The 27,324-nt window shown below is 41.5% G+C and overlaps 1 protein-coding gene across 5 annotated transcripts in view; it reads left to right on the top strand.

Annotated features, from left to right (window-relative positions):
• The window catches only part of KIAA0586 (KIAA0586 ortholog), an 82,748-nt gene that overhangs the window by 41,248 nt on the left and 14,176 nt on the right, over nt 1-27,324 (top strand). For 3 of the 5 annotated variants that reach the window (XM_054515292.1, XM_036385032.2, XM_036385031.2), the window contains exon 30: nt 2,507-2,594. The exons of the other annotated variants lie outside the window; for them this stretch is intronic. In XM_054515292.1, coding sequence (XP_054371267.1) covers nt 2,507-2,594 — 88 coding nt within the window. The remainder of the gene's footprint in view (nt 1-2,506; nt 2,595-27,324) is intronic. 5 annotated transcript variants of the gene reach the window in all.

Below are 27,324 nucleotides of genomic sequence, written 5' to 3'. Positions count from 1 at the left end.
ATCTTCTCCTTTATCTGTAGGTAGTTATACATTATCTTATCTTTAGAAACTTCTTCTTGCATCTGAACTCTTAGTGTAGCTTTTTTTTGCCTGCTGGCATGTAAAACTCACCCTCCCTCCAAACCACATGACCAAACCCCAGAACTTTGTGTGGTTTTGTTGGATTTGGTTTGTTCCTGAGTGTGTGGTTATTCCTGATTTAACTCTACATCACTTTCTCACAGGATAACTTTCTATCTGTTCTATGAAGTGATCATATTTATAAGTGATTGCCCCATGCAGGAGAGATGTTGACTGTGGTTAAGCCATCCTGTGGGATCCTCTGCTAGATCTTTACATCCTTCTGTGAAATTAAAAAATAACCCCTGTACCAGGTGATTTGAAAGCTTGTTGTGACAGCATTTATCTATCCTGTGACAAGGATCAACCTTTCCCCTGCTTTAATTAAGGATGGCATCTGTGTTCAGCTCTGCCATTGGATCTGCCTTGTCACCTGCCTGCAGGAACAGATTTTCTGGTAACATTACACCAGCAAAGAGAGCAGGAGCTACTGAGGCTTTCAGGATGATTCATTCATTCTGTGCAATGTTTAAGGCAGCAATCACTTCAGACTTCTAGAAGGATTTCCTCACAAGTTAGTCACTGACTCTCACATCTTGTTCTTCATCTCCAGACAGTGTTTGCCTTCACTGAAATCAAACTGCATCACCTACATACAAAGGCAGAAGACAAATCTATTCAGGAGCAAAGTTTGCTGAGAGACCAGAGAAAATGCAGGATTTCAGAGGGTGTCCTGCTGGGCCTTGGCCTTGGGAGGTGATGGCTCAGCCTGGGTGGTTCCTGCAGCCTGAGTGATCCGGCCAGGGAGGTTTGGCAGGGATGTGGAGCTGCCAGATTTGTTTGCTCCCTGGCACTGGTGTGTAGGTCAGGTTTCCACCAGCAGTAAGAGCCCTGAGTTTTCACACAGGGCAGGAGCAAATGCCTTTTAGTCTGTGTGGTCACTCAGTCCAAAACAAATGGCTTAACTCATACAGGAATTTTCTTATCTACCCAAATTCCTTGGCTGCTCTTCCATTCCTGGCATTAGATTTTTTTTTTTTTTTTGAGATTTATATATGCTTTTAGCCACTGTTAGACAGAAAGCCAGACTAAATGCATCTTTACTTTGACCCCTCCTGTCCATTCTTGAGCAACAATACAGGAATTGGCTGTTATTTGTGGCCATTTTGCCCCCATGGTCTTTGCTCCAAGAAGCAAGAGAATGACTTGGAGGAAGCTGAGCTCTTCCTATTCTAAATAAATCATTTGGATCATGGGAGGGACAGGAACATTGAAGTCATATTTGCGTGGCTACACATTCCAGAGATGGTAAATCTAAATAATTTGAGGTCCCAAATGCATTGTTAAAATCTTAGAAAATCACTTGGTTGCAAAATATTTTCATAATATTCCTTTATAAGTATGGGTGTTTTTATACAATCTGCATTTTTCAAGTGGGATTGTCACTTTGGTATTCTCATTAGCTTTCATTTTTTAGTATTTCAAAAGACATGGTTTTTTAATCTTCAGGAATGCAGAATTGTAGGTTATGAATCTGTGTTATCTAAACTTCTGTTTGCAGCTTGGTTCAGTTTAAACCAAGTTTTGCTGTATTACAAATCCAATAGAAAAAAAAAACACTTCTGATGGACCCATGGGAACTCTTACACTGCTGACATTTAATATTAATTTAATATATTGGTGTCCTTCAGTCACATTTCCGTGAGACCTTCATGCTCTCAGAAAATAATTTCAACTCTTCCTCATCTTGTCTGCTTTAAATTTGTCTGTCTTAAGAGAAAGTTTAAGTCTTCCAGATAGGCACATAGTGATAGGACAAGGGGCAGTGATTTTAAACTGCCAGAGGGCAGGGTTAGATGAGAGATAAGGAAGAAATTCTTCCCTGTGAGGGTGGGGAGGCCCTGGCACAGGGTGTCCACAGAGGCTGTGGCTGCTCCATCCCTGGAAGTGTCCAAGACCAGCCTGGATGGGACTTGGAGCAACCAGTTCTAAAAACATGACCAAAGAAATAATTTTTAGATTTGTCTTGGGTTTTCCAACCTGTGTGCTGAAATTTTTATATTTCTTTTTTCTTTCATCTTTCTCTTACTAGTCAGGAGGGTAATACCCAGGGAGATATCCTGGGTATTGAAGAAAGCCAGGGAAATTTTATGTTCTTTCCACTACATGCTTTGAGCAAAAATTGAAAGTCTCCTGTGTCTTCAGGTCTAAAATGGCACTTTTGCATCCATTCCTGCTGCTCCCAGGATGTTTGTCTAGAGGGAATAGCTGTAATAGGCTAATTCAGAGCTGAATTCTCTTGAAGTCAGATGTAGGGAGAACAAGTGCACATGTTTAATGAATCTTTAAAAAGTTCTTTGGATGTTTCTTGAAGCTGAATGTAATCTTGCTGTGCTCTGACATCAAAAGTGAGATTTGTAATGTGATTTTAATGCATGGTACCTAGGAGGAAAGCCAAGGAGCTGCACACGTTCAGACTGTGAGACCCAGAGTTATCTTTGTGAGAAGGAAATCTGAGGAGATGCAACAAGAAGGTAAATCAGTGTCAATATGCAGAGTTCTCTCAGCTAAGCACATCACTTCTCAATATTTCTGTATCCTGATGTAATAATGCTGATTTTTTTAAATTTGGTTTTGGTTGCTCTACAACGTTTCCAGACATTTCTGTATGCAGAGTTTATACACATTATGTCTATAAATGTGTATAAAAAGTTATGGCTGTATGTGTACACAGTTATGTTATTGTTGGGGTGCAGTGAAAGGATTGGAAAATCATCCTGGGCAGAGAAGGCTCCAGGGAGACCTTGGGGTCCCTTCCAGTGCTTAAATGGGCTCCAAGAGATCTGGAGAGGGGACTTTGGACAAGGGATGGAGTAGCAGGACAGTGGGCAGTGGCTTCACACTGGCAGAGGGCAGGGTCAGATGAAATATTGGGAAATGTTGGGAAGAAATTCTCCCCTGTGAGGGTGGGCAGGCCCTGGCACAGGGTGCCCAGAGCAGCTGTGGCTGCCCCTGGATCCCTGGAAGGGTCCAAGGCCAGCTTGGATGGGGCTTGGAGCAGCCTGGGATGGTGGAAGGTGTCCCTGCCCATGGCAAGGGTGGGACTGGATGAGCTTTAATTTCCCTTCCAACCCACTGCATTCTATGATTCTATGAAATGTATCTGTATGGAAGTCATGAGAATCTTGGCAATTAAGTATTTATTTAAATTTGGATTTGCCAAGAGCATTGCAACGTGCATTTTCTGTAGTCAACTGAATCTTAATTGCTTTATAGAGTGCTGTTCAGCAAAGGAGATGTTCATGATGTTGTGATAAAGGGAGTGGCTCTTATGCTTCAGAAAACACAGTAGTGCTGCAGGAGAACTGAAAGATAATGTGAAGTTAAGATCATGCAAACGTGGGGAGAAAAAAGATATTTTCAATGTTAAAATGACCTGGTTTGAGATGGACTTCAAGCTGGTGTGTAACAGATAAAGGTTTTCTGTTCTGAAGGACACTAAGTATTATCTCTGCTATTTTTGGAGGTTGCTTAACAGTGTTTGTAAAGGTGTTCAGGATGATGAAAGAGAGGGAGAGAATATCTTTTGTTTATTGTAGTTCAAGTCAGTGTGGGAATAGCATAAACTGTGCACATGACTGCCATGGGTAATTGTTTTAGCAGATAAGAAGTTTGTGGAGGTGCTACAGTGAGATGTGTACCAGTTTTAATCTTACATTCTAAGAACAAGAATCTAAAAACCTGCCTGTCTACAATATATGCAATTATAATTGCTCCACCCTAGTACTGAGAAATTCTTCCTTCAAGCCCTTTTAAAAATAATTCTTTGAACTTCTTCCATTTAATTCTTTTAAAAACATCCCATCGAATTCTGAGGGAATTATTCTGCTTCAAATATTTATAAGTGGTAAGAAAAGCCCCAGGCCAATGTTATTGGTTGTGGGACTTGGAACCTGATTTCAAAACCATGGTTTGCATATGAAGAAAGCTATGAATAATGTAAAAATTATCTATGGATAATTAGTGGAAAAGCTTCCAGAGCTGAAGTGGCACAACTCAGTGCAGGTCTGTGTTTACCTGTTTTTACCTCTGCATTTATCTGTACTGTAACACAAGGAATTTGGGCATGGTCCAGTTGTGTCTGAGCTGAAAATGTGTGACCAGGAGATGGCAGTAGTCAATTTTCTTTGAGAGGGGGAAAAAAAAAAAGAAAAAAAAGAATGATTTATATACCAGGATAATTGAAATCTCATTCGAAGTATACATATTTAATAAGCCAATAAAAATCTCAAGGATTAGAGAATGGAAACAACTGTCTGTCACATTTAACCAGAATGGCTCCTCTCTCTAAGCTTCAGCACAGAGACCTTAATCAGGCCAAAAGTTGAGGGTAAAAATTAATAAGAAGCATTTGAAAGAAAAAGGAAAGCTTGCAACATGATAAGTGTATGTGGGTTTAAGTAAATACAACATTTTAAAATTAAGCACATCTGTTACTGTAAGTTCAAAGCACCTTGTTTATAAAAGCTTCGTGTCAGATGGTTGCCTTCCCTGGGATAGAAGGGACAAGGAAAGCCTGGAAATGGAGAAGCATTCTGGAAGCAGGAGCATTTAGGTGCTTTCTCAGAATTTAAAGGGTTAGTGGTTGGCTTGGTATTAGAGTTTAGGAAATCCAAAGCCCTGAGATGAAGTGTGAATTCACAGTGTTCAGAGAAAAGGAGAATTGCTTTGGACTTCAAGCTGGATGCTGAAAAGCCGTTTTTATATAATTGATAAGTACATGACAAGATTTGATTCATCTTTTGGTGGCCATAAACATATATACACATTAGAGCTTTCTTTTGTTTAAACATTTCTGTGGTCTGCAGTGAACATGTGTTTTTACTGAAAGAAACTTGATTGATGGCTTCTAATGAAAGTTGAAGTTCAGATCTGCTACAGTATCATGCCTGAAAGGGTAAAAGTCTCCTGAAAAGTTACAACTGAAAATCAAGCCTGGATGTATTATTAATTGAAATGTGTGCCTTCTCTAGACACAGTGGAGACAGTGGTTTGAAAACTCAGAGTTGTAGTACATAATATACATGCACATATATTTTTGGCTTTATAATACCCTTTAATCTTTGTACCATTCTTTCATATATCTTCATGAATTTAATAGGAGAGTAATTGTTGTGGTTGGTGAATGCTCATATTTCCAGGATTTAAGCATTTTCAGCCTTACATTAAAGGGATTCAGAATTTTTAAAATTAAAATGAAAGAACAGGTGGCAATGCTTGAGTGCAGAGCAATTTCAAACTTTAATATGAGCAGCTCAGAGGTAGATGTATCTTCACTTAATTATTTTCCTACAGCATAGACTCTCAAAATGTGACCTAGAGAGCACAACTTGATGATAGTAATTCCTTTTTATCTCCAGCTAGTGAATTGTGTTCAGGCAGTGTAAATACATGGGAAAAGAATATTGGGACACTGAGCAATTGGCTTTGTTGCCACAGAGAGATTGCACAACTGCTTGTGGGAGGAGATGATCTGTGCAATAAATGAATAAGATGACAAGAAGCCCTTAAAACAATCTGTATAGAAAACAAAAATTCCATAGTCCTTGTTGAGTATTGAAAATGGGCTGCTTCTGTGTTAACATTGACATTAGGCTGCATTGAAAGCTGTAATGCTGAAAATATGGCTATAACTAAATACTTCTTTGTCTTTCTTCTTCAGCCAGGAATTGCTCTGAGTTAGGTTTTGGGTTATTTTTTCTTAAAACTATTGTGGAGTGAGGCAAATGTGGAACAGATGCTTCAAGGAAGGAAGAAGATTAGGATAAGGCTAAAGGTCTTTTTTTTTTTTCCTTAGAACTGGAACTGTTTTGGTCAAACTCAACGACTATTGTACTGAAAGCTTACTTTTCCCTTAATATCCTGCTCTTTCTTTTTTTGGCCTGAATTTCACTGAAGGCTTTTGCTAAAGATTCTCCACAGCAGCCTGGATATAGCAGCCAGTGAAGCAAAGCAGAGCTCTCCTTCCACAGGGCAGGGAGAGCCACCACAACCTGAGAGGCTGAAATAGTTTGTGCAGCCTGTGCTGCTCCTTGAATTTGCCTAATTTCTGAGAGATTTTGGAAATGGGAGGAATGAAGTCACTTGGCTGTAATTAAGGCATTTTTCAGGCAAGTGTTTCATGTAAGTCTTTTTCGGGGCTTCTTCAGAGTTCTTGTCACACACTCACAGGGTGGTGTGGGCTGTAAGGACCTCAAGGATTATTCAGTTCCACCCCCTACCATGGGCAGGGACACTTCCACTAGACCAGGTTGCTCCAAGCCCCATCCAGCCTGGCCTTGAACTCTTCCAGGGATGTTTCTGGTCTATTTTTCCTCTGGTTTTCCTATCCAGTTACCTCTCTGTGCTATCGGGTGGCTCATTGACATCACTCAGTTAATGTATTTTACATTTGGGCAAGTCAGGAAAGGCAGGGCTGCATTTCCCACAGAGGCTCTGGCTTTTCTGTAAGTGGTCATTACCTTTTAGGTGCTCCAAGTGGTTTAGAATGCCAGTTCTCAGGGAGGTTTTGTTTATTCTGTATGTGTCCATAGGAGCTACACAATAGCCCATGCAGTAGAAAACATCTATGTTAGTGATAAAGTGTGCATTCTGAATAATATCCCACATAAAATCCTCAGTAGCCACATTTGAGAGTTTCTGCTGTGAATTCCTTTAAGTAAATATTTAGCTGTGTTATAGTACATTTGGAACAGGAGCTTTTAATTTCTTGGCTTTTGTAAATATAATTTATCTATTAACAAGTGTCATTTATATCTGTGGCTGCTTCTTTTCCCATTGAGTTAATTCAGTTATTTTTCAGACAAAATGTTAAACCAGAAGTTGGATTTTCATAGCTTAAGGCAAAATCTTATGTGAATTTGTCACTGTGGATGATGATGTTCTGCTGCTTCAGCTTTGAATCCTGAGGAACCAAACAGCAGCAATTGCTGGAATTTCATGCCACTGTGCACACCTTTGTAGCCATTCCCAAAAAATCTCTTCTAGGGAAATGTTCCTCTGGTCTCATACAGTTGTCATTTTTTCCTCTCACTTACTTGCCCTAAAGGTGTGAAGAATTGTATCTACAAGCAGGTGAAGCACAGATGTAGTTTATTTTTTGGATTCCTAGAATGTAATTTGATTTTTTGAGGCGCCTAAATGAATTGAAATACAAGTGGTCAGATGGAGAATTTAAAAAAACGAGACAACACAGTTTCTACTTGAAGAAAACTGCCCCAGCAGTGCCATACTGCCCTGCAGTGTGAGGGTTTGCTGCTGAGGGCTGTGCTCAGGGAGCAGCATTCTCCTCTGGAGCCCAATTCCACACCGTGCATTGCCCATCTTTCCCTCCTTAGCAATTTCCTTCAGCTTCTCCAAAGGTGAGAGTTTGTTCTTCTCTTCCTGCAGCCTCAGTGTCCCAGCTCTCCCTGCTGCAGTGACATTGCTGTGACCTTGTGCTGAGGCTTTTGCCATGTGCAAGGCAGGAAATGTCCCTTTTTACCTTCCCTTGGTGCCTGTGTGATGGTGCTTCACACCCATCATGAAATCTGCACAGCTTTTCTGTGTCCTCACACCTCCCTCCTCCATCCCACCCTGCTGGCTGTGTGTCTGGGTGATCTCTGGAGGGAACCATTTCGCACTTTTCATACAGCAAAAAGAACAAAGCCTCCCTTTTGAGAAGATCTTTGTGTTTAAATACATTTATTTTGCTGAATTTCAGGGTGTGTTCCTGTACCAAGCCCCTGCTCTGGTCTGAACACAGCAGCAGGGATTTTCAGTGAAATTCCAGCACCAGATGGGTTTTTTGTGCAGAAAAGGAAAGAAAAACTTCTTCAAAGTGATGTAATCACTACTGAAAGCATTACTTCCTATGGAGACTGTCAAATATTTAGATTTTTTGCTTGTCTTTATTCAGATTTTCTGGGGCTCAAAAGTAAATATTGCAAAATCTCATTTGATTCCCTCTTCAAGCCTAGATTTTAAAGGATTCCAGGTGATCTAATCCAGTGACCTGTGGCATCCCTCTAAGTGTGTTTTATAGATCACAAGTTAAACTTCAGTTAAACTGCAATTTCAGTCATATATGAGGGCTGTAATGTGAAAATATTGAGGGTCCAGTCCCTTTTTCATGGAGATAAACTGAAAACCTGTGGCACTGCTGCACAAAGCACCCAGTGGACATCTGGAGTTTGAACTTTTTCATGGAATCACAGCCAGGTCTGGGTTGGAAAGGACCTTAAAGCTCATCCAGTGCCACCCCTGCCATGGCAGGGACACCTTCCTCTGTCCCAGGCTGCTCCAAGCCCCGTCCAGCCTGGTCTGGGACAATTCCAGGGATGAGGCAGCCACAGCTCCTCTGGGAAATCTGTGCCATATAATAAAAAGAGTTTCATCCCAATATCTAACTTAAATCTCCCCTCCTTCAGCTTAAGGCCATTCCCCTTTTTCCTATCACTTTTGTATCCCCTTTTTACCTCAGAATTTCATGTGGTGCCCAGTCCAGGTGCCTGCTGAACTGCTTACATCACATCAGCCAGACACCAGAAGGTTCAGAGGATTTTCTGTTCTGAAGTATATCATAAAAATGTAAAGAATTTCACATCCAAGTTAATTGGAATTTGTTTTTTAAAAAGATTCATAATTGCATTTACTTTTCAAACGCTTGTGATGACCTGGAACCAAAGCAGCACAGTTCTACCACTGCAATTCTCTGTATTTTCCCCTTTTTTCCCATCTTTTTGCCAGTTAGGGTGGGGTTTTGTACAATTGTTTAATTATTTGGAGGTGTTTGATATTTTATTTCATTTCAGGAGTTTTGGTAACTTGTGTCTCTAGTGGCCAGGCACATCCTAGGTAGAATTCTCCTTAAAGAAAGGGTACCTCTTGCTGCTGCATATCCACTCTTCAGGCTTGGAATGTACTAGCTGAAAACTCTAAATTGCTATTTCCACTTTGGCAGCCTACCTTTGATCTCTCACCAGCTCCAGTTTTAGTTGTATAAATCCATCTCTTGTCAGCCTGTCTGGGGGTGAAGCTCCAATGTGAGGCTTTTTCTTCTGTCAAAGACTCTCATGGTGCTGGTGAATCAGCTGGAGTTGCAAACAGGGGATGGAATTGATAACAACTATTAAATACAAGTCTCTGATCTCCTGGACACTACCACACTCCTCCCCAGTGTGTGGAAATGGTTGTGCCAGGACAGCTTTTCTCACAGCCTGTCTAGGATTTGTAAACATGCTGGGATCTGACTGAGGCAGCTTTGTATTGAGGATTATGATTTGTATGCACTTTTACAAACTTACAGTAATTGCTGTTGCCTTCATTGTAAAGAGCAAAAAATAAACACACACAATAAACCCCTTTAATGGGCACTGATCCCACTGGCACTGATCTTGAGCAACTCTGAATAAAAGCAGATGGTGACAGGCTGGCTGGGCTGACCTGCTTTCCCCTTTCATGCAAACATTGCTTATATAAATGGGGGACACACACAAAAAATTAATGGGCTTGGGCAAGGCACCTAAGGACAGAGACTCCCCATGTACTTAATGCTTACATCAGCCCCAGGGCTGTTTCCAGTTAGTTCTTCTCTGGAGGGAGAAGTTTCTCACAAATTAGTGGTTCCACAGCTCTGAGCCCATGGTTTAATAAGAAAGAACTGATGTGCAAGGAGAAAGCAAGCATGTTTAGCTGTTCTGTGGCCTGTGTGTTGTGGTGGATCGTGCAAGAGAATCACAACAGTCTCTCCTGAACCTGTTGCTCATTTGTAGACAAATCATTGAGTTTGAAGTCCCTTTGCAAATCATCTGCTGTCATAACGTTGTGAAGAGCATTTGATTTTTGTGGTCTTGTACTAGTTTAATTCACGTGCCTATTTGTTAGCAGTGATGTAAAGAATGTAAATTGGGATTCCTGGTTGTTCTAAAGGATGTGCCTCAGTGTGTCACTGCAACAAGATGTGACCAGAGGGCTGGAGCACCTCTGCTGTGGAGACAGGCTGGGAGAGCTGGGATTGTTCAGCCTGGAGAGGAGAAGGCTCCAGGGACACCTCACTGTGGCCTTGCAGTACCTTCAAGGGCTCATAAGGTGGAGGGAGATGGACTTTTTATAGATAGAGAGTGACAAGACTTGGGGCAGTGATTCAAAACTGAAAAGAGTCAGGTGTAGATTTGTGATGAAGAATAAAGTTTTTGCTGTGAGGGTGGGGAGGTCCTGGCACAGGGTGCCCAGAGAAGCTGTGGCTGCCCCATCCCTGGAACTGTTCCAGGCCAGTTTGGATGGGCCTTGGAGCAACCTGGGATGGTGGAAGGTGTCCCTGCCCATGGCAGGGGTTGGAACTGGGGTCTTTAAAGGTCCTTTCCAACCCAAACCATTTTGTGACTCCATAATTCAGAGCATTCCCTTTCCAGCAGGGCACTTGGTTGGAGTTGCTGCATCCAGAATTCTGCTGCAGCTTCTCACACAGATTCCAGCCTACCAAGGCAGATTTCTGAATAAGATACATTTCCCCTTCTCAGTCACTCTCTGTGTACAGCCTGATGCATCCATACCAGCCAAGCTGAGTTAGGAGCCATTCCAGGTCTCAGGCAGACCTGCTGCTGGCAGCCTCAGTTCAGTTGGCACACACACCACAGGATCTCCTAGGATGACCATCCTTACTTGGTTTAACAGTCATTTAAGTAGGTCTCTTATCTCCCTTTTTTTATTTTTATTTTTTTTATAAAAGGCATCAGTATCAGAGCAGGAAGTCTTGATGCTTTTGGGTGCTGGCAACACATTGCCTGGATACTGTTTGGTGACAGGTGAAGACAAGGAGTATTACAAACACATCTTTCAACTTGGAGAAACATATATAGCACTGTGATAGGAGAATTGCAGGCTTTATGTCTTCAGCATGTGCTGGGTTGGTTACATTTTTCTGCTTGGTGGGGAAGGCAGATGTTGCCTTTTATCATTCAGTGGCTGGTGCAAGTCTGGGAGCAGCACAACAGAAGGAGCAGCTTCTGCTCTCCCCACTGTGCTGGCTTTGCTGAGCCTTGGGCAGAGGCAGCTGGACTCCCTTCAGCTTTACCTGTTCTTAAATCGCTCTCAATTCAGCTTTTTGAAGCACTGCATAAAAGCTGGAAGGAGCCAGCTGTTAGTGTGGGGGGTGGGCAGGAGAGAAATCCCTGAGACATGAGTGTGTATGAGGTGAGTGATGAATAACTCACAAATTCTGACTGTCTGCCTCCAGACCTCCTCTACAAAGCAGACAGAAGCTGTCATTCTCAGACAATAAACTTCTTTTTCTTTTTCTTTTTTAATGCTTTGTAAATTTTTGGCACTGCTAAGGAGAAGCAAGGCACAGCTGTAAAGTTATGATGAGAACCAAAGTGGCCAATAAAGATGGATATTTAGACAATTTGTGCCCACAATCAAATTGTATTTTTAAAATTCTACTGCTTATTAGATTGTGAAAGGGCTTGATTACAGGCAGTTTTCATGCTGGTGACCAGTGTTGTTTCTAGGAATTTTATTTCTTGTTTTTCTACATGCTTGGGAGTAAACAGAGCTTCACCTTCATGCACCAAAAAGAAGCCAGGTTTGTCCAGCTCCACCTTCTCAATACAGTGCTACAAAGCTGCTTAGAATTAAATATAAATATAGGGTTCCCAAGCCCACAGGATTAATTTCTTAAGAATAGGAGCCCATGAAATTTTCAAATAAGGCAGCAGCATGGAGTAAATGTTATCTAGGATATCTTCCAAATGAAGAACACTGTGTAAATACTGGTAATGCTGCTCTTTGATAACATGCTGATTTTGAGAAATGCAGGCTGCCAAAGTAGCATTCTTGTTAAAAAATGGGGTAAGGACTGGTGAGTGAAGATTAAAGTTGTCATGCATGACCTGTTGCTCAGTGCTGAGGCTGCACATGGGGCTGTGTTTTGTAACTCTGTGGAATAACATTTCCTAACATAAAGCTGGAGTAAAAAACCCTCTTCATCTTCCATGCAACTGATTCTGTAAGTGAAGTACAGCAAATCCTCATCTCTGAAATACCACTTGCAAATGTGCTTTTGGTGACTGCCTTTTGCAAGGAACAGTAGTAAATGATGGAGATGGGTTAAACTTTGTCTGTGGACTACTGTGCTCTGGTTTTTATCATAGTGCTGTCATTCAGGGAGAGAAAAAAAATCCCTACACCTAGAAAAACTTAATTTAAATTTAGAACCTTTGTGTGTCCTGTCGTTCTGCTCTAATCTAAAACTTCTGTTAAGCTTTTAAAGAAGGAAGAGCTGGTTTTAAGCACAGTTCTAAACAACCTGAGTGAAAGTTGTTGAGTGTGACACAAAATATGGAGCAGGTCTGTGAAATGCATTTTTTTTCTCCAGTGCTTTGGCTGCAGGGAAGTAACTGTGTCTCTTTGTGTACAGCATGACTTTGCCTTCCAGTTAACTCTTTCTTTTTTTAATGTCATATAGGCATGTATTTTTAATACAAATTAATAAATCATCAACCAGATGTGAACAATGAAAATGTAGCTCACCTTTTCTAGGTCTGGTAGAGTTGTGATTATATTTTGGCTCAAAATTAGCCAATCAAGGTGGCTTAGGCTTATTATCTGCTGCTCTCCATCCTAAATCAGGTTGTTAGAGTAAAGTAATAATCTCAGGGTTGCATATCATGACCTTGTTTTAGGCAGTGTGCATATTGCAAGAGTTAGGCAGAGCTGTGTTTGTTTAAAGACAGTAAAGCAGCTGCAGAGTCTGTCCTTGTCAGGCCATTGTATCTTCAGGAGAAATAAAAAGCATGGAATTTGTTGCAAATTGCTCAATTTCTGACTTTTTATTTTAGTGTGTTTTTATTATCCTGAAACCATAATTACAGATCTTGAGAAAATTGTTTAATTTACTTAACAGCTGCCACTGTGCCCTGTTACGTAAATCAGAGTTATAAATGGGAAATATTTACAAGTTTGAGTTACAGTGGAAATGCACGAGTGACTTCTCAGAAGCACACGTTGCTTTTTTCAGTAATTGGACCCGCTCCTAGAGCCAGCCAGCCAGGGAGATTACACAGGGAATGCTTGTTGCTGAAGATGAAGCTTCCTTCCTGATTAAAAAGAAAAAAAAAAAAAAAAAGAGAAAGGGGGGAGCAGTTTCCTGTTGGAATCCTCACTTTGAGGGAGCCAGGGGCAGCCGTGCCTCCCCCTGCTCCAGCTGCCCTTTATGTGCAGGAGCTCTCTGACAGACCATGTCCAAAAGCCTTTTTATAACAGCAATTGGGGTTTGCCTCTGCAGGCAGACCTGGGGTTTAAAGAGGTTTTTGCTCCTCTCTCATCTGCTTTTAATGCAGGACTACCAGTGCCAGTATCTCTGAGGTTTTAAGGCTTGATAAATAAAGGCTGCTCTGTTCCTAAGCTTCAGCATTTTCTGGTAACGACCTAACAGAGGGACTCAACCCAAAATTTCAGCTGCACGTAGAAAATGTGGTCTGACCTCGATATATATGATGTGAAAAATGAATAATAGCAGCACTGCAGGCAAAGACTTCTCTTGCTATGATGTGACAGCCCAGCCCTGCAGTGCAGGGTTCAAGAATTTGGCTGCACTTTTGGAAATCAGCCCTGTGGTTCTGCTGGGGAGATGTTTTAGCTCAGAGAGAGCACAGCACACAATGGCTTTGTTGGCTCTGTGCTTATGGCAGGACACTGAAGTAAAACCTGTTTTTTCTACCTGCAGTATGTGGTGGTTTGGTTTTTTTGGCCTTTTTTTGAAGTGAAGCCATGCTCAAAGGCTGGAGAGCCACAGCAGCTAAAGGCTAGAACCACTTAAGGGGATGATTAGGGCCTCTGAATCTCTGATTCATTAATTCAGAGAGGGTTTTTTTCACTTTCTTAAAGGACAAACTCCCTCTGTCATCGCAGAGTCGGCCTGTTAAATGAGAGCCATACATTCAGAGTGGGTTTAGATTAGAAATTAGGGAAAAACATCTTCACTCTGAGGCTGCTGAGGCCCTGGCACAGGGTGCCCAGAGAAGCTGTGGCTGCTCCATCCCTGGAAGTGTCCAAGGCCAGGTTGGACACTGGGGCTTGGAGCAACCTGGTGGAAGGTGTCCCTGCCCATTGCAGGGGCTTGGAACAAGATGGTTTTTTAGGTTCTTTCCACCCCAAACCATGCTGTGGTTTCATGATGTCAGTGGGACACTGATTTCACAAGGTATCCAGGACATCTCCAAGTCCAGGTCCTTGCTTGGGTTTCCAGGTTTGGCTTCCTTGGTGCCATCCAAGCTCTCACACTCGTGTGGAGCTCCACAGTGCAGGGTCTGCCAGAGGGAATAGTCTGAATTATATGAAAAGAAAGTTCAGATGTTTTCAGTCTGAGAGTGAAATTGCAGAAGGCCCTTAGAGGTCTGAGTTATTGTGCAATCTCTGTAAGTAATTTGTAATCAAAATACCTTTGCACATGTCACTTTCATATTTCCTGTAATAAAACAGCAAGAGCAATTAAGATTTTGGACCATAATCTTCTACAAGCTTCTAAAAATGAGTGGGCTGGGGATTTTTTGAGTTATGGCTGAAATAGGCAGTTTTTAAATTTTTGATTGCTTCAAAAAAGGTTTGGTAATAGCTATTTTAATAGATTTTTAACTGTAGCCTGACAAAACTCTTATGTGGCAACATAATTGATCTGAAGTTTGCTTAAAAAAAAACCTAAGTAAGAAACCAGAAGAACTCTTCACAAAACTGGAGGACATCTGTACTCTGGTAACCCAGCATGTGACCTATTGGGCTTTATGCATTTCAAATCAAAAAGAATCAGTAAATATATTGCCATATGCATGCAAATATGTCTAATAACCCTCTGTGTATCTGTAATGTTGTTCTGCCACGGTTCAGAAAGTTGCCTGTGGTCTTGGCATTCCTCAGGAAACATTAGATTAATATAGCTGCCTTTGTCATAGATTTTTTTTTTTCTTGTTTAAGTAGGTGTGTGAAGGCTGGTGCTACATAAATGAATTACACGGAAGACTTTGGAGGAAGAAGGGGCTTGTAAACGAGACTGAAATTAATGAATATGAGAATTAGAAATCAAAACTTTATGTTTAGTCTGAGAGAAACAATTCCTTAAACCCTAACCACATGGCTGTTTCTTGTTTGCATCAACTCTGGTTGACTGTTATTGTCTTCTGTTAATTCTCTGGGGCAGTGGCCTGACTTTGTTGAATGAGCCAATTGTTTTCCTTTGTGTTGCCCATGAAGTGAGTCCCCATCTGGTTTGTATCAGACTGTTTTCACAGCCAACAACTGCTGCCTTTTCTATATCCTGACACTTAAGGGCCCCATGCTATCAAAGCATTGCTGTGATAGCCTGTCTGGCTGGGCCCATACAGCTGTGCCTTGCAGCTTGAAGCCATTACCCAAGTAATGGTAACTTAGAACTTGAACTGGCTCTTATTCCCATTGGTGTCGTGTGTACAGTGAACAGAATACATTTTTGTTGAACTCAGTGTTCCACAAGAAAAAAAAAAAAAAAAGAAAAAAAAAGATAATTTTCTATTTTATTTTTTTCCTCATTTGAGTTTATGCAATCGGTTCCTTTTTATTTTCCAGCAGTTTCCTGTATCTGCAGGCAGTTTTGTGTTCTTCTGAAATTAATGAACACAAGAAAAGCAGTATTTAGTTAAGGCACTGTTGTTATTACTTTTATGGTACATTAAAGCTCAATAAGTGAAAATTAAACAAGCAAATGATTCTTAATGAGGATTTTTCGTATCAGATTTTAGAATAGGTTTCCAGGAAACTTTCTGTGCATGATGAATGTAGGTTGTGTGAATAAAGCTACACCTTGGATACTCCACTACTCCCTTTCCAAGTAGCTCTCTAAAAATGCAGAGCAATGCACAATGAGTCTGCATTAACCTGTTTACTTCTTATCTGAAGGAACAGGGAGTGATTGGAAAACTCTTGCAATAGTAGAGTTAACTACATTGCAGTTTGCATTGCAGAATTAGTGAGAGAGGCTCCAGGCATGATCCAGACCCTTTCCAGGCTTCCAACAATGTAGGAGACAGTCCTGTTGCAAAAGATTTTGCAACACGTGTCTTCTCTGCCTCCAAGATTTAAAAAAACCCCAATATTGCATTAAATAACAGTGACACTTAAATGTTGTGTTTAAAGAAAGATGATCTTGAAGCCTTTGTTCTCTCCTGCTCTTGTGTAGGCAGCATAATGCTCAGTGACAGAGTAATGACGAGGGAAAACATATTCCCCAACTTGGAGATGTACTGAATTTTAATTATATTCCAGACTGAGTTCTTCCCTGATATTTAAGAGACAGAAAGAAAGAAAATAATGGATAATGTTTCTTAAAATTCTGGTCTTATTGTAGCATGTGAGGGGAATTGCCAGAAAACAGATTGCTTTATCTGATACTTGCAGAGAAAGTGTTCCTGAACTTGGGAGTGTGTTGTGTGTATAATGTGAATGAATTTGCTTCAGGTGACATATTGGGAGCCATTAAATTCCATGAGGCACACAAGATAAGGCTTCCTTTGCCATTGTGCTTTTCCTGCTGGCACACACTGGGTGTCATCGTGTCACATCAGGATTGTGCTGAATAATTGAGTCTGTGCCATTGTCAGGTGTGTGGAGGGTTTGCAAAAGCCACTCTGCTGCGGAGCTTTGTGTAATTGCTGTTGCTGTACCAGCTCCTGAATTCAGGTGTGTGCTCTGCAATGATGCACAGTGTCTGTGCCCTTCACCTCAGAGGACTTCTCCAGCCTCTGTGGTTGGATAATTCCAAGTTGTGTCCATCATCAGGCAGAGCCCACACTCTGCTCCCACAGATGCAGACTGGATTTCCATGCATGCTCCTTTGCAGTGCAGATCTCCCTGTATTTTGGCCAGGGATATTTAAACCCAGAGAACTGAGAAATGATTTTCCCTCAGATGCCAACAAGTTCTGTCAATCCTGCTCATGGCCTGTTGGTTTCTCTGGGTCTGCACTGAAGGCACTCCAGACAGTAATTCATGTTCAGACTCAGGTGTTTATTATTTCTTATCAGTAAAACAGTGTCACAACCATGAGTTCTGCAGCTTTTCATTAGAAGGCACAAAATGGCCAACAGTCTCTTGCTACAAGGTCTTTTAAGACTAAACTATCCAATTAAGAACTGACACCTGGATTATTTTCCATTTTAACCCAAGAACTGATACCAAAGAGCAGCCAATGAGGACTTTTCTGCCCAATTACAAAATGCCACCCAAACCCATGAAGAAGGAGGAAGAAGAAGCATGAAGAAGAAACCCAGGGTGACACCCTGTGCCCTTCATCTTGCTTCCATCCACAACAGACTAAAAACCCCAAAACCTCAATTTCTCACCAAGTGATAACACCCACTCTACTCTCTACAATCTGTTTCTCTCTTTAGTGGATTCCAGTCTATCTTGAAGTCTGGGAAACTTTCTCCATGATGAGGGTCAGAGTCAGTGCTGCCCTGGGGGTCAGGGCACCCCAGAGCAGACACAGAAATATTCCCTGGGTTTCCACAATGGCCCAAAGCACTGAGGGATGATCTGGGTGCTCACCAGGTTTGGCACCAACACCTTGAGCTGGGAAGAGCCAGAGCTGCAGAACTTCCTGAAGGAAATTGGTGCAGCCAGCATCCCAAAGTTCAATTTGTGCGTGTGTGGCTGCAGCTTCAGAGGCAAAGAGCATCTGCCCAAATGAGAACCTGATGGGAAAAGTTCTGTTCAAGGCCCTGCTTGACAGCAGCTCCAAGGGTTGTGCAGAGCAGCTCCTGACAAGAGTTGTTGGTTTCTCTGGTGCTGCTGGGAGCTGCCTGCAGTTCCCCCTGTGTTTTGTACCACTGAGCACAGATGGAGGGGGATGATATTAAAATCACTGATGTGTCTAAGAGAGAGTAGAGAAGGTGCTGCACTCTGCTTAATGTGCAACATTAATGTAGAGGAATACATTTCTCCAGCTTATTTATTCTACTGCTTTAGAGCTCAGATTCACCCAAGTACTGCAAGGGAATTTTGGTTTTACTCTTTCCCATGTAACAAGCCAAGGAGGGTTTTTTTGGGTGTTTTTTTGTTGTTGGTTTGTGGTTTTTTTGGGGGGGAGGAGGTTTTCTTGGGTTTGGTGGGGGGGGGTTTTGGTGATTTTTTTTTTTGTTTGGTTTTTTTGGGGTATTTTTGTTTTGTTTTCGGGGGGGGGGTTGTGGGGTTTTTTTTGTTTTTTTATAAGGAGGAATGCTTATCTCTATTGCACAAAGTTTAATCACTTTAGATTTTAACAAACTTTAAAATAGCACAAGATAAAATCATATATTTACTCCCAGACCTCTCCAAGTTTCTGGTCCCAGGCATTAGATTGTGCAGGCAGAGTTACTTGTCATCACACCGAGTGCTCATTTCAAGAGCAGGTCAAAATAGGGTCTGGACACAGGCAGGACCAGAGGAAATGGTCTCAAGTTGCACCAAGGGAGGTTTAGGTCGGATATTAAGAAAAATTTCTGCACTGAAGGGGTGGTCAGACATTGGAACAGGCTGCCCAGGGGAGGGTTGGAATCACCATCCCTGAAAATGCTGAAAAATGTGTTGGATGTGGTATTTGGGAACATGGTTTAGGGGTGAACATGGTGGGTTAATGGTTGGACTTGCTAATATTTGAAGTGTTTTCTACCCTAAATAATTTTATGCTTCTATAACACTGAGCTCCTAGATCTTCCAGTCAAGACATTTAATGTTTTCCCTGTTTGAACATGTGCTCATTATTCAGTCCTCTTTCTGAGCTAACAGAAAAGTTGTTTGCCTCTCTAAGCTTCCTAGAAATGCTTATTCCTACCCATTTTCAAAGGTCATTGATATCCACAAATGGTAAGACCTGTAGTGGCCACCCTCTGCTGCTAAACCAAAGGCTGGAAAAGATGTATTTTTAATAAGTTTGTTTGTTCATGTATTAGAAATGTGCATGGAGATGTTCTGGAATTTATTAGACTGACCATTGGAAAATGCAAACTCTCTAGGGCTGGCTTTTGTTCTGTCTTGTTTTGTGTTGTTCCTGGGGAAAACGTTCATCATCTTCTTTTTGAAAAGGTGTAATTACAAAAATTTTAGGTAATTGTGCTGTAGGTAGAAGCATTTTTAATATGCCAGATCATGGTAATGGTAGTACAGTAAAGGGAGTCTTGGCAAACTGTTTCCAGATGGGGAATCCCATGACTTTCTAAGTGAAAATCATCAAAACAAATCACAGGATCATGTGAATATTTAAGTATTCAGAGTAGAGAAATAAAGCTATTTTGCTCGTGGTCATCCAGAAAAACACTTTTTATTTGAAGTTCTTTATACTGAGTATACCTTATTTAATTTTTTATTATAAGAATGAATTTAGTGACTCCATTATATGTGAGGAGTGACTTGAAATGAGAAAATTCTGCCCTGCAGCACTTCCCTTCAGGCAGAAAGTTTTCTCTTTTCTTTCTGATGCCCATTCCCTGACTTTCAGTCAAATCTGGGTGCAGATTGCAGCCATGGGATAAAACCTCTTGTCTGGTAACTTGTGACTTCTCACAGGGGTTCTCTGAAACTTGTCCTCTGAGATTCCTGAGGGTTTTTTTGGATATTTGGTATTTGGGGATCTGGCAGGGCTGGACAGTTTGGAATTCTCTAATTCCATCCCCCTGTCATGGGCAGGGACACTTTCCACTATCCCCCCAAAATCCAACCTGGCCTTGGGCACTTCAGGGGATGGAGCATCACAGGGACACCCCACCTGCATTTTAGCTGTGAACTGGGGAGATTTTCATTAATTTTCAGATCTTAATTGATGGTGAAACATCACTTGACTTTGGTCGCTCAACTTTAATTATTGGTGTAAAAATATTTGTAAATTATTTTTCAATAAAAGGAGGCCATGTAACTTCTAAGAATTATAGAGATGCTTTGATTTTTATTTCTCTTCCTTGCCACTCCCCAAAAGGCTGTGAATACTGCTATGCCTGGCACTGTGGCACGATGCAGATAAATTAGATATTAATGCAATTAATATCATTAAGATACAAGGTCTCAGTGGAGCCAGTGCTACTGCTGGCTTTGCACTGACAGACTCTGCATCCTAAGGGAATTCAGCAGAACTTTATCTTAGAATTAAGCGTGAATTCCCATGATTGATCATTCAAGTTCTTTCTTTTTTTTTTTTTAGCTTCTTATTTTGTTTCAGATACAGGCATTAAAATGTATGGACCCCCAAACATGAATAAAAGAGCCCAATATATTCTAGAAATATGATTTGGAAATTACCTTCCTGTCCACTTGCTGGTTAGATTTTGCATAAAATTAGAGGAAAAAAAATTGGTATGTAGGTGATACTTAGTTTTACTGAATAAGTAAAATATTAATTACACCATTAGATCAGCAGATTTTTAATTATCACTTGTCAGATTCTCCTGATTCCACCAGCTGTTTACCTAGGTTATCTCTTGTGGATTTAGGGATTACCCTTGCACAAGATACACATTTTCCTGGTGGTTTTTCAAGGACTCTGGACCAGTAAGGAACCAACTCCTCTCCTTTTTTTTATTTTGAAATAAAAGTTGCAGCTTCAGTGTTTGCCACAGAGCCTCATCTGAGTTTTTCTCGGGAAAATGGTTGCAGCCTAGAGAGAGCAGTGCTTAAATATTAGATTATTTGTTCTGAGCCAATTGCTCATCCAAAAATCACAGCCATCTGTATGGAAAAATCAAATTCACTTTAAATATTTCTTCTTAGTACTAATAATTATTGTAGTTATTTGGAAAGATCATTACACATGTTTTGGAAGGGATTTGGTGGGAAACAGCAGCAAGAGATGTGGCCAGGGAACAAAATCTCTTAAGCAGTGAGAGGTTCTACAGAGCAAAAGATGCCAGATCTAAAGGAGCAGAGTAGATTTTAGGCACCAAAAGGAAATATTTATTTAGTAAACTCTGCAATCTCATTTCTAGATGTTTTTGGAGCTGCTTTCTGTCTGCTGTTCTCTGCTGGTCTCTGTGTTAGGATTTTGAAAAATCTGGTTCTAGTTTATTTAATGTATTTCTAGTTTTTGTTCTGTTTAGTGTTGCTGTTGGTGGGAATATAGAGTGTTTTGGAAAAACCACTGAACCTTGAACTCCAACTTGAGAGGAGGAGAAAACCATTTTCAAATATTCTGCTTTGAAATATTTGTTAGCTGCTGAGCCTGGCCCCACCCTCCTTTACTGGCTGGGGATCTGCATTTATTTTCTTTTTGGAAATATTTATAGCTGGGCTATACATTGGGGGTTACACAAACAAACAGCAAAAGCACAGTGTGTGTACACACGTGTTTATTTTCTGTGTGCTTGTGTGCAGGGTTTTTGTAAGTACATGACACCGAGGGGAAGGTGGAATTTGCCAAGTTTAGGTCAGAACTTGAACTGAACTCACATTATATAGTTTTCTGTCTCCACTGGTGTCTGTGGCCCACTTATGGAAGTTTATGAGTTGGCTGCAGCCTTTGAGAATGAAACCATGTTTTTTCAGCTCCAGCAGTAGACTCGTGCTTTTAAATCCAGACATTTTTGGCTCAATTCCCCCAGATGTCTGTCCATTTCTGTAAAACAGCTCAAGTGTTTTAATTGTAAATGTACCCCTTGCATGGAACTCAGCCCTAGAAATCTGGCCTTGTTTTGCCTCGAGCCTTTTCTGTTTGTCATGAAACAGCTACGTTGGGGCAGTGTGGGTTTGGGGTTAAAAAATAGAACTGCAGGCATTTGCAGGACATCTTGTTCTTGTTTTCTGTGTTTCTGTCCCAGGGGAAGGCAGAGCTCTCACCTGCTGCCAGGTAAATGTTTGGCAAAGCATTCACACAACAGCAAGAGAGCCCCTGCCCTAAAAAGCACATTTTGGCAGAGCTGAGAAAGGCCAATGATAAACTTCTCCACAATAACTTAACTTCTCCACAATAACCTAAACCAGCCCATGGATTCAAGGTACAAGAGCAAGGAAAGCTCTGCAGGAGGAACTCTCATTTCCAATACATGGAGAATAATTTAGCCAAAAATTTGGATTATTTGAGTACCTGTTGATGGTCCTGCTTATTCCTGAAAAGGTTGTATTCATTTAGTTCTATAACCTACCCACTTTCATCTTTATAAGCCATTGTATCCAGAAACATTCAATAGCCAGTATGCACAATGCAGCTAAATGTGACTGTGAACTGGAAATGCTAAATATCATTATAATTAGTAGCATGACTGACATTGCAGTGCAATTTCTTTTTTCAGCTCAGCCTTCAGAATTACTTACATCAAAATATGGATGCGTTAGCCCAGCAAGCCTGGAATAATTTTGATTTTGCCAAAAATGCCACTTCTTGGGTTGCTGTGCCTGGTAACTCACCTGTACAACCAGGCATGAAAGTGAGTGAATTTCAGTGTGGTACCACACAAACAGACATGGCCAGGACACACATTGGTCCAAAATGGACCTCAAAGGTTTGCTTACAGGTAAAAGGAGACCTTTCAAGAGCATCCAGTTCCACCCCCTGCCATGGGCAGGGAACCTTCCACTATCCCAGGTTTCCAAGATATCCTGTCCTCCAGGGCAGGGAGCCTTCCACTATCCCAGGTTTCCAAGATATCCTGTCCTCCAGGGCAGGGAGCCTTCCACTATCCCAGGTTTCCAAGATATCCTGTCCTCCAGACAGGAGAGGCTGAGAGAGGAGAACAGAGAGGAACAGATAAGAGAGAATTGAGGTGCAGATAAGAGAGGCTGCCAGGCTGAGAGCTGGGGATGTTCAGCCTGGAGAAGACTCCAGGGAGACCTTAAAGGCTCTGTCAGTGTCTAAAGGGCTCCAGGAGAGCTGGAGAGGGACTTGGGACAAGGGATGGAGTGACAGGACAAGGGGAATGGCTTCAGACTGACAGAGGGCAGGGTTAGGTGGGATCTTAGAAAAAAATTCCTGACTCTGAGGGTGCTCAGGCCCTGGCACAGGGTGCTCAGAGAAGCTGTGGCTGCCTCATCCATGCAAATGTTCCAGGACAGGCTGAATGGAGCTTGGAGCAACCTGGGATAATGGAAGGTTCCCTGCTCATGGCAGGGGGTGGAACTGGATTATCTTGAAGGTTCCTTCCAACCCAAAGCATTCTGTGGCTCTATAAAATGTTCCTACTGCCAGTGGTTCTGTTACCTTTGAGCCTGTAGACATTCATTCTTCTACTCTGCTTTAGCCATTAGTGTAAAGAATTTCTGACAACTCTCTTTCCCTTCTAATGATCTTTGTAACTGTAGACCAGATGTAAATCTTTTTATGTAGGGAAAAAGCAAAATGGAGGAATGACAGGAAAAAAAAAGGCACCTTCAGTGAAGATTTTAAGATGCAGAGTTGGATCTGCAGGTGCTGTACTATCCCAGTGCTCAGAGCACTTGAGCTAATGGCATCTGTAGGAAGTTATTTGTTGGGACAGGACAGTGTTTGAAACTTTGAAGTCAGGAATAAACAAAGAAAAAGCAGCTGGAATCTGGCAGAAGAAGAACCAAATCATTCCTATCAGCCCCTGCTATTAAAGGAATGAGAGCACTGCACTGGAGTTGTTTTTACAGTCTTGGGAGTTTATTCTTGCTCTTGAAGAGAGCTGCTTCAGTTGGGGAATAGAGGGAGGATTGTTTTGAAATTTTAGGAAGCAATAGGTAGGTAATTACAGTAATTATGGTTCTGGTTTTATACTGAAAAATAACCTTGGTCCTGATCCTTCAAACCCTCCCTATTTATTGTCTTGGTGGGGAGAGACGATTTGCAAGAGCATGGACTGACAGGGAAAGAGGGAATGGCTTCAAAATGAAAGAGAGCGGGTTTAGATTAGATATTGGAAAAAAATTCTGGACTGTGAGGGTGGTGGGACACTGGCACTGGGTGCCCAGAGCAGCTGTGGCTGCCCCTGGATCCCTTGCAGTGTTCCAGGCCAGGCTGGACATTGAGGCTTGGAGCAGCCTGGGATGGTGGAAGGTGTCCCTGCCCTTGGCAGGGGTTGGAACTGGATTGTCTTGAAGGTCCCTTCCAACCCAAACCATTTTGTGGTTCCATGATTACAATTTCACTTGCAAGATATGGCTCAATTTCATCCCCAGATAGATTTAAAATAGTTTTATTTCATATATGGACACCGAGTCAGAGGAGTTAAAGCACATGCTTTTCATTTGGCTTAAAAGTCAGACTTGTTTAGTCTTTTTATTTTGCCAAATAGAAAAATTCAAAAAGAATTTAAACATTTTTCTTTGTTCTTACTGTTGCTATATGGTGTGAGTAACCAAACCTCCCTTCAGTGTGGTTAATTCCTTTTTCCTTTGGCACACATTCATGACACCCTCTGTATATGGCATATTCTGAGTGTGACAGTACCTCTTAGAGAAAAACTCCCTTCACAGGTCACTGGATGGTTGACACACCATTAATTTTTATGCTTCTGTTAAACAAAGGTCTGGAAATTAAATACTGTACATGAATTTGTTACAGAGTGCCAAGAACAGGAAAAATCTCTGATCTGAAATGTGACCTTTTCCATCAGCAGGTCACCAAGATGTTTTCAGTCACTGATGAGTTTCTAGCAGCCAAGGACTTTCTTACCAAGAGTGTCAGTTTTCACAGTTCATAGGAATTTTTTCTATTAGAATAATGAATTTGGAAAACTGGAGGTCACCTAAGGTCACATGCTCCATTTATTGGATTTTAACAAGGAAAAATTTTATAAATACACTTAACTACATGATTACAAAATTGTACTGAGTACTCCCAGAGCCTCTAAAAAAGGAGGGGGGGGAAGCCATGAAGATTACCTGACTGCTTGCCCTTTTGTGCTTTGTAAATGATAAAAAATTCATTTCCATTTTTATGGTGCATCAAAAGATTTTAACCATCCTGGTAAGGAACTCAGTGTTAGAGGAAACCACCTTAATATTGGTTATGAGCTGCTCTCTGATGAGGGGAAGACATAAAATGGAATATCACATTATTAAAGAAGGAGCAGACCAGGGGCTATACAAGAATTTAAACCAGTCTGCCTCTATTTGTGTCTTTATTCCCAAACCCCTCTCTGGATGTGTATATAAAGTGTTTTATGCACTGGGTGTGCACAAGGTTACACTCAGCAAAAGGTAATAATGAGAAAGCACATGTGAGGGTAACTTGGTAGTTGTATTTTTGGGGCCAATGCAGAGTTTCAGGAGCAGCAGCTTTCTGTCCTGGGAAGTTACAGGCATGGAGCAGAATCTCCCATTTAGCTGAAATATGAGATCCACAGTTTTTTCACAGTTAAAATGCTGAAAATCCACATTCTGTATTTTCTGTGTGAATTTAACAAAGTCAGAGACTTCAGATTTCTGCCTTTAAAAAAGGGCAGTGTTGACTTTGGGTATTTTTAAATTAAAGATATTTTGATAGCTCAGGAACTGGTAAATTTTCTGTTGAGCAAGTAGATGGAATTACTATTTTTATTTTTTCTGTCTTTTAGCACTTTATAACTATTGTAAAATTGGTCTGTAGTATATCTGTAAAATATATTGGAGTATGTGTTAGAGGAATGCAGACTAATATGATACTTTCTTTTAGCACTCCCAGAATCAAAGACTTGAGACAGAGCCTTGGGAGAAGGGAATAAGACTTTCTTTTTTCCTTTCATTTTTTTCTTTTTTCCTTTTTTTCCCCTTTTTTTAACAAACCTGAAAACAGCTGTTGAAACAATGACATCATGGAATGTGACATGACTGTGGAAATTATTAAGAAAGTCAAGCTTTGAAAGCATCAAACTACATCTAGTGTTGGAGAGGGGCTTTAGCAGAGCATGATTTGCCAGGTTTCCTTGGGCATTGCACAGTCACATCCTCACTGTGTCATTTTCATGTCTGACCAAACAAACCCTTGGCTTTTCTTCTCAGCAGCCTTTTTGTATCACACAAACACAGCTACAGACTGGAATCCCAAAATCCCAGGATGGTTTGGGTTGGAAGGGACCTTAAAGCTCATCTCATTCCACCCCCTGCCATGGGCAGGGACACCTTCCACTGTCCCAGGCTGCTCCAAGCCCTGTCCAACCTGGCCTTGGGCCCTGCCAGGGATCCAGGGGCAGCCACAGCTGCTCTGGGCACCTGTGCCAGGGCCTGCCCACCCTCAGAGGGAAGAATTTCTTCCTAATCTCCCATCTAAGTCTGCTCTTTGTTAGTTTAAATCCACTCCCCCTTGTTCCATCACTCCATACCCTTGTGGAGAATCCCTTTCCAGCTCTCTTCACTTAGGTACTGGAAAGCTGCTCTAAGATCTCCCCAAATCCTTTTCCTCTCCAGGTGATGTGCTCATTCCCTAAGGACACAGAAAATGCTCTTGTGCTCCTGCTGCCTGCCTGAATAGCAAGAGGCTGTGCTGGCACAGGTCACTGCCTGTCCTGCCTTCACTATCTTGGGCCTCACTCCTGTTTGATTTCCCAGGCTGTTGGCTGCTGTTCCAGCAGGAAAAAGAGCAATGGAATTTTATTTTAGCAGTGGGGTTTTGTTTTAATTAGCCATTCGAAGCGTGCTTTGCTGCCAGTCAGATGAATGCAGATGACTGCTTCAGTGACACAGTAGATAATTAACTGGGCTGAAAGGAAGCCTAACTTTTTTGTTTTATTGGGAAAACAGTGTTTTAATTACCTAGTCTATCACAGAGGAAGGGAGAATTGTTACAGCTTATTGGAATACAAGCTCCAAGACTTTGCTGTTGTACATGGACTCAGATATGTTTGTTTTGCTTGTAGCTGCTGCACTTAAATGCCCCCAGGACAACTGAAATCTCAAAATGCTCTTGCTGCAGTTGAGTGCCAGTGCCATTTCTCCTGAGTTCCTTCATTCTTTGTTTTTACTCTGATCCATGACTTCCTCTCCCTGCTCCATGAATTGATTCATCTGGTCTCCTTCCTTTGGCTAAATACATTAATTTTTGCCCATGACTTTTCTATGGATCCCATTCCAATGCTGTGGAGAACACCAGAAACACCAGTACACATATTTGAAATTATTCTGGGCCTGCTGAAGATTATAGATCCATGTGTGTGTGTGTGTGGTGGGTGTATGTAAATACAACCCAGTGTATACAGAGAACTTAAGTCCTTCTAGTGCTTAAAGGGCATCCAAAAATCTGGAAAGGGACTTTATACAAGGACATGGACTGACAGGACAAAGGGGAATGGCTTGAAACTAACAGAG

This window comes from Molothrus ater, chromosome 6, assembly GCF_012460135.2.
Source record: "Molothrus ater isolate BHLD 08-10-18 breed brown headed cowbird chromosome 6, BPBGC_Mater_1.1, whole genome shotgun sequence".
Taxonomy (NCBI): Eukaryota; Metazoa; Chordata; class Aves; order Passeriformes; family Icteridae; genus Molothrus; species Molothrus ater.
This window is presented reverse-complemented; position numbering and strand designations above follow the sequence as displayed.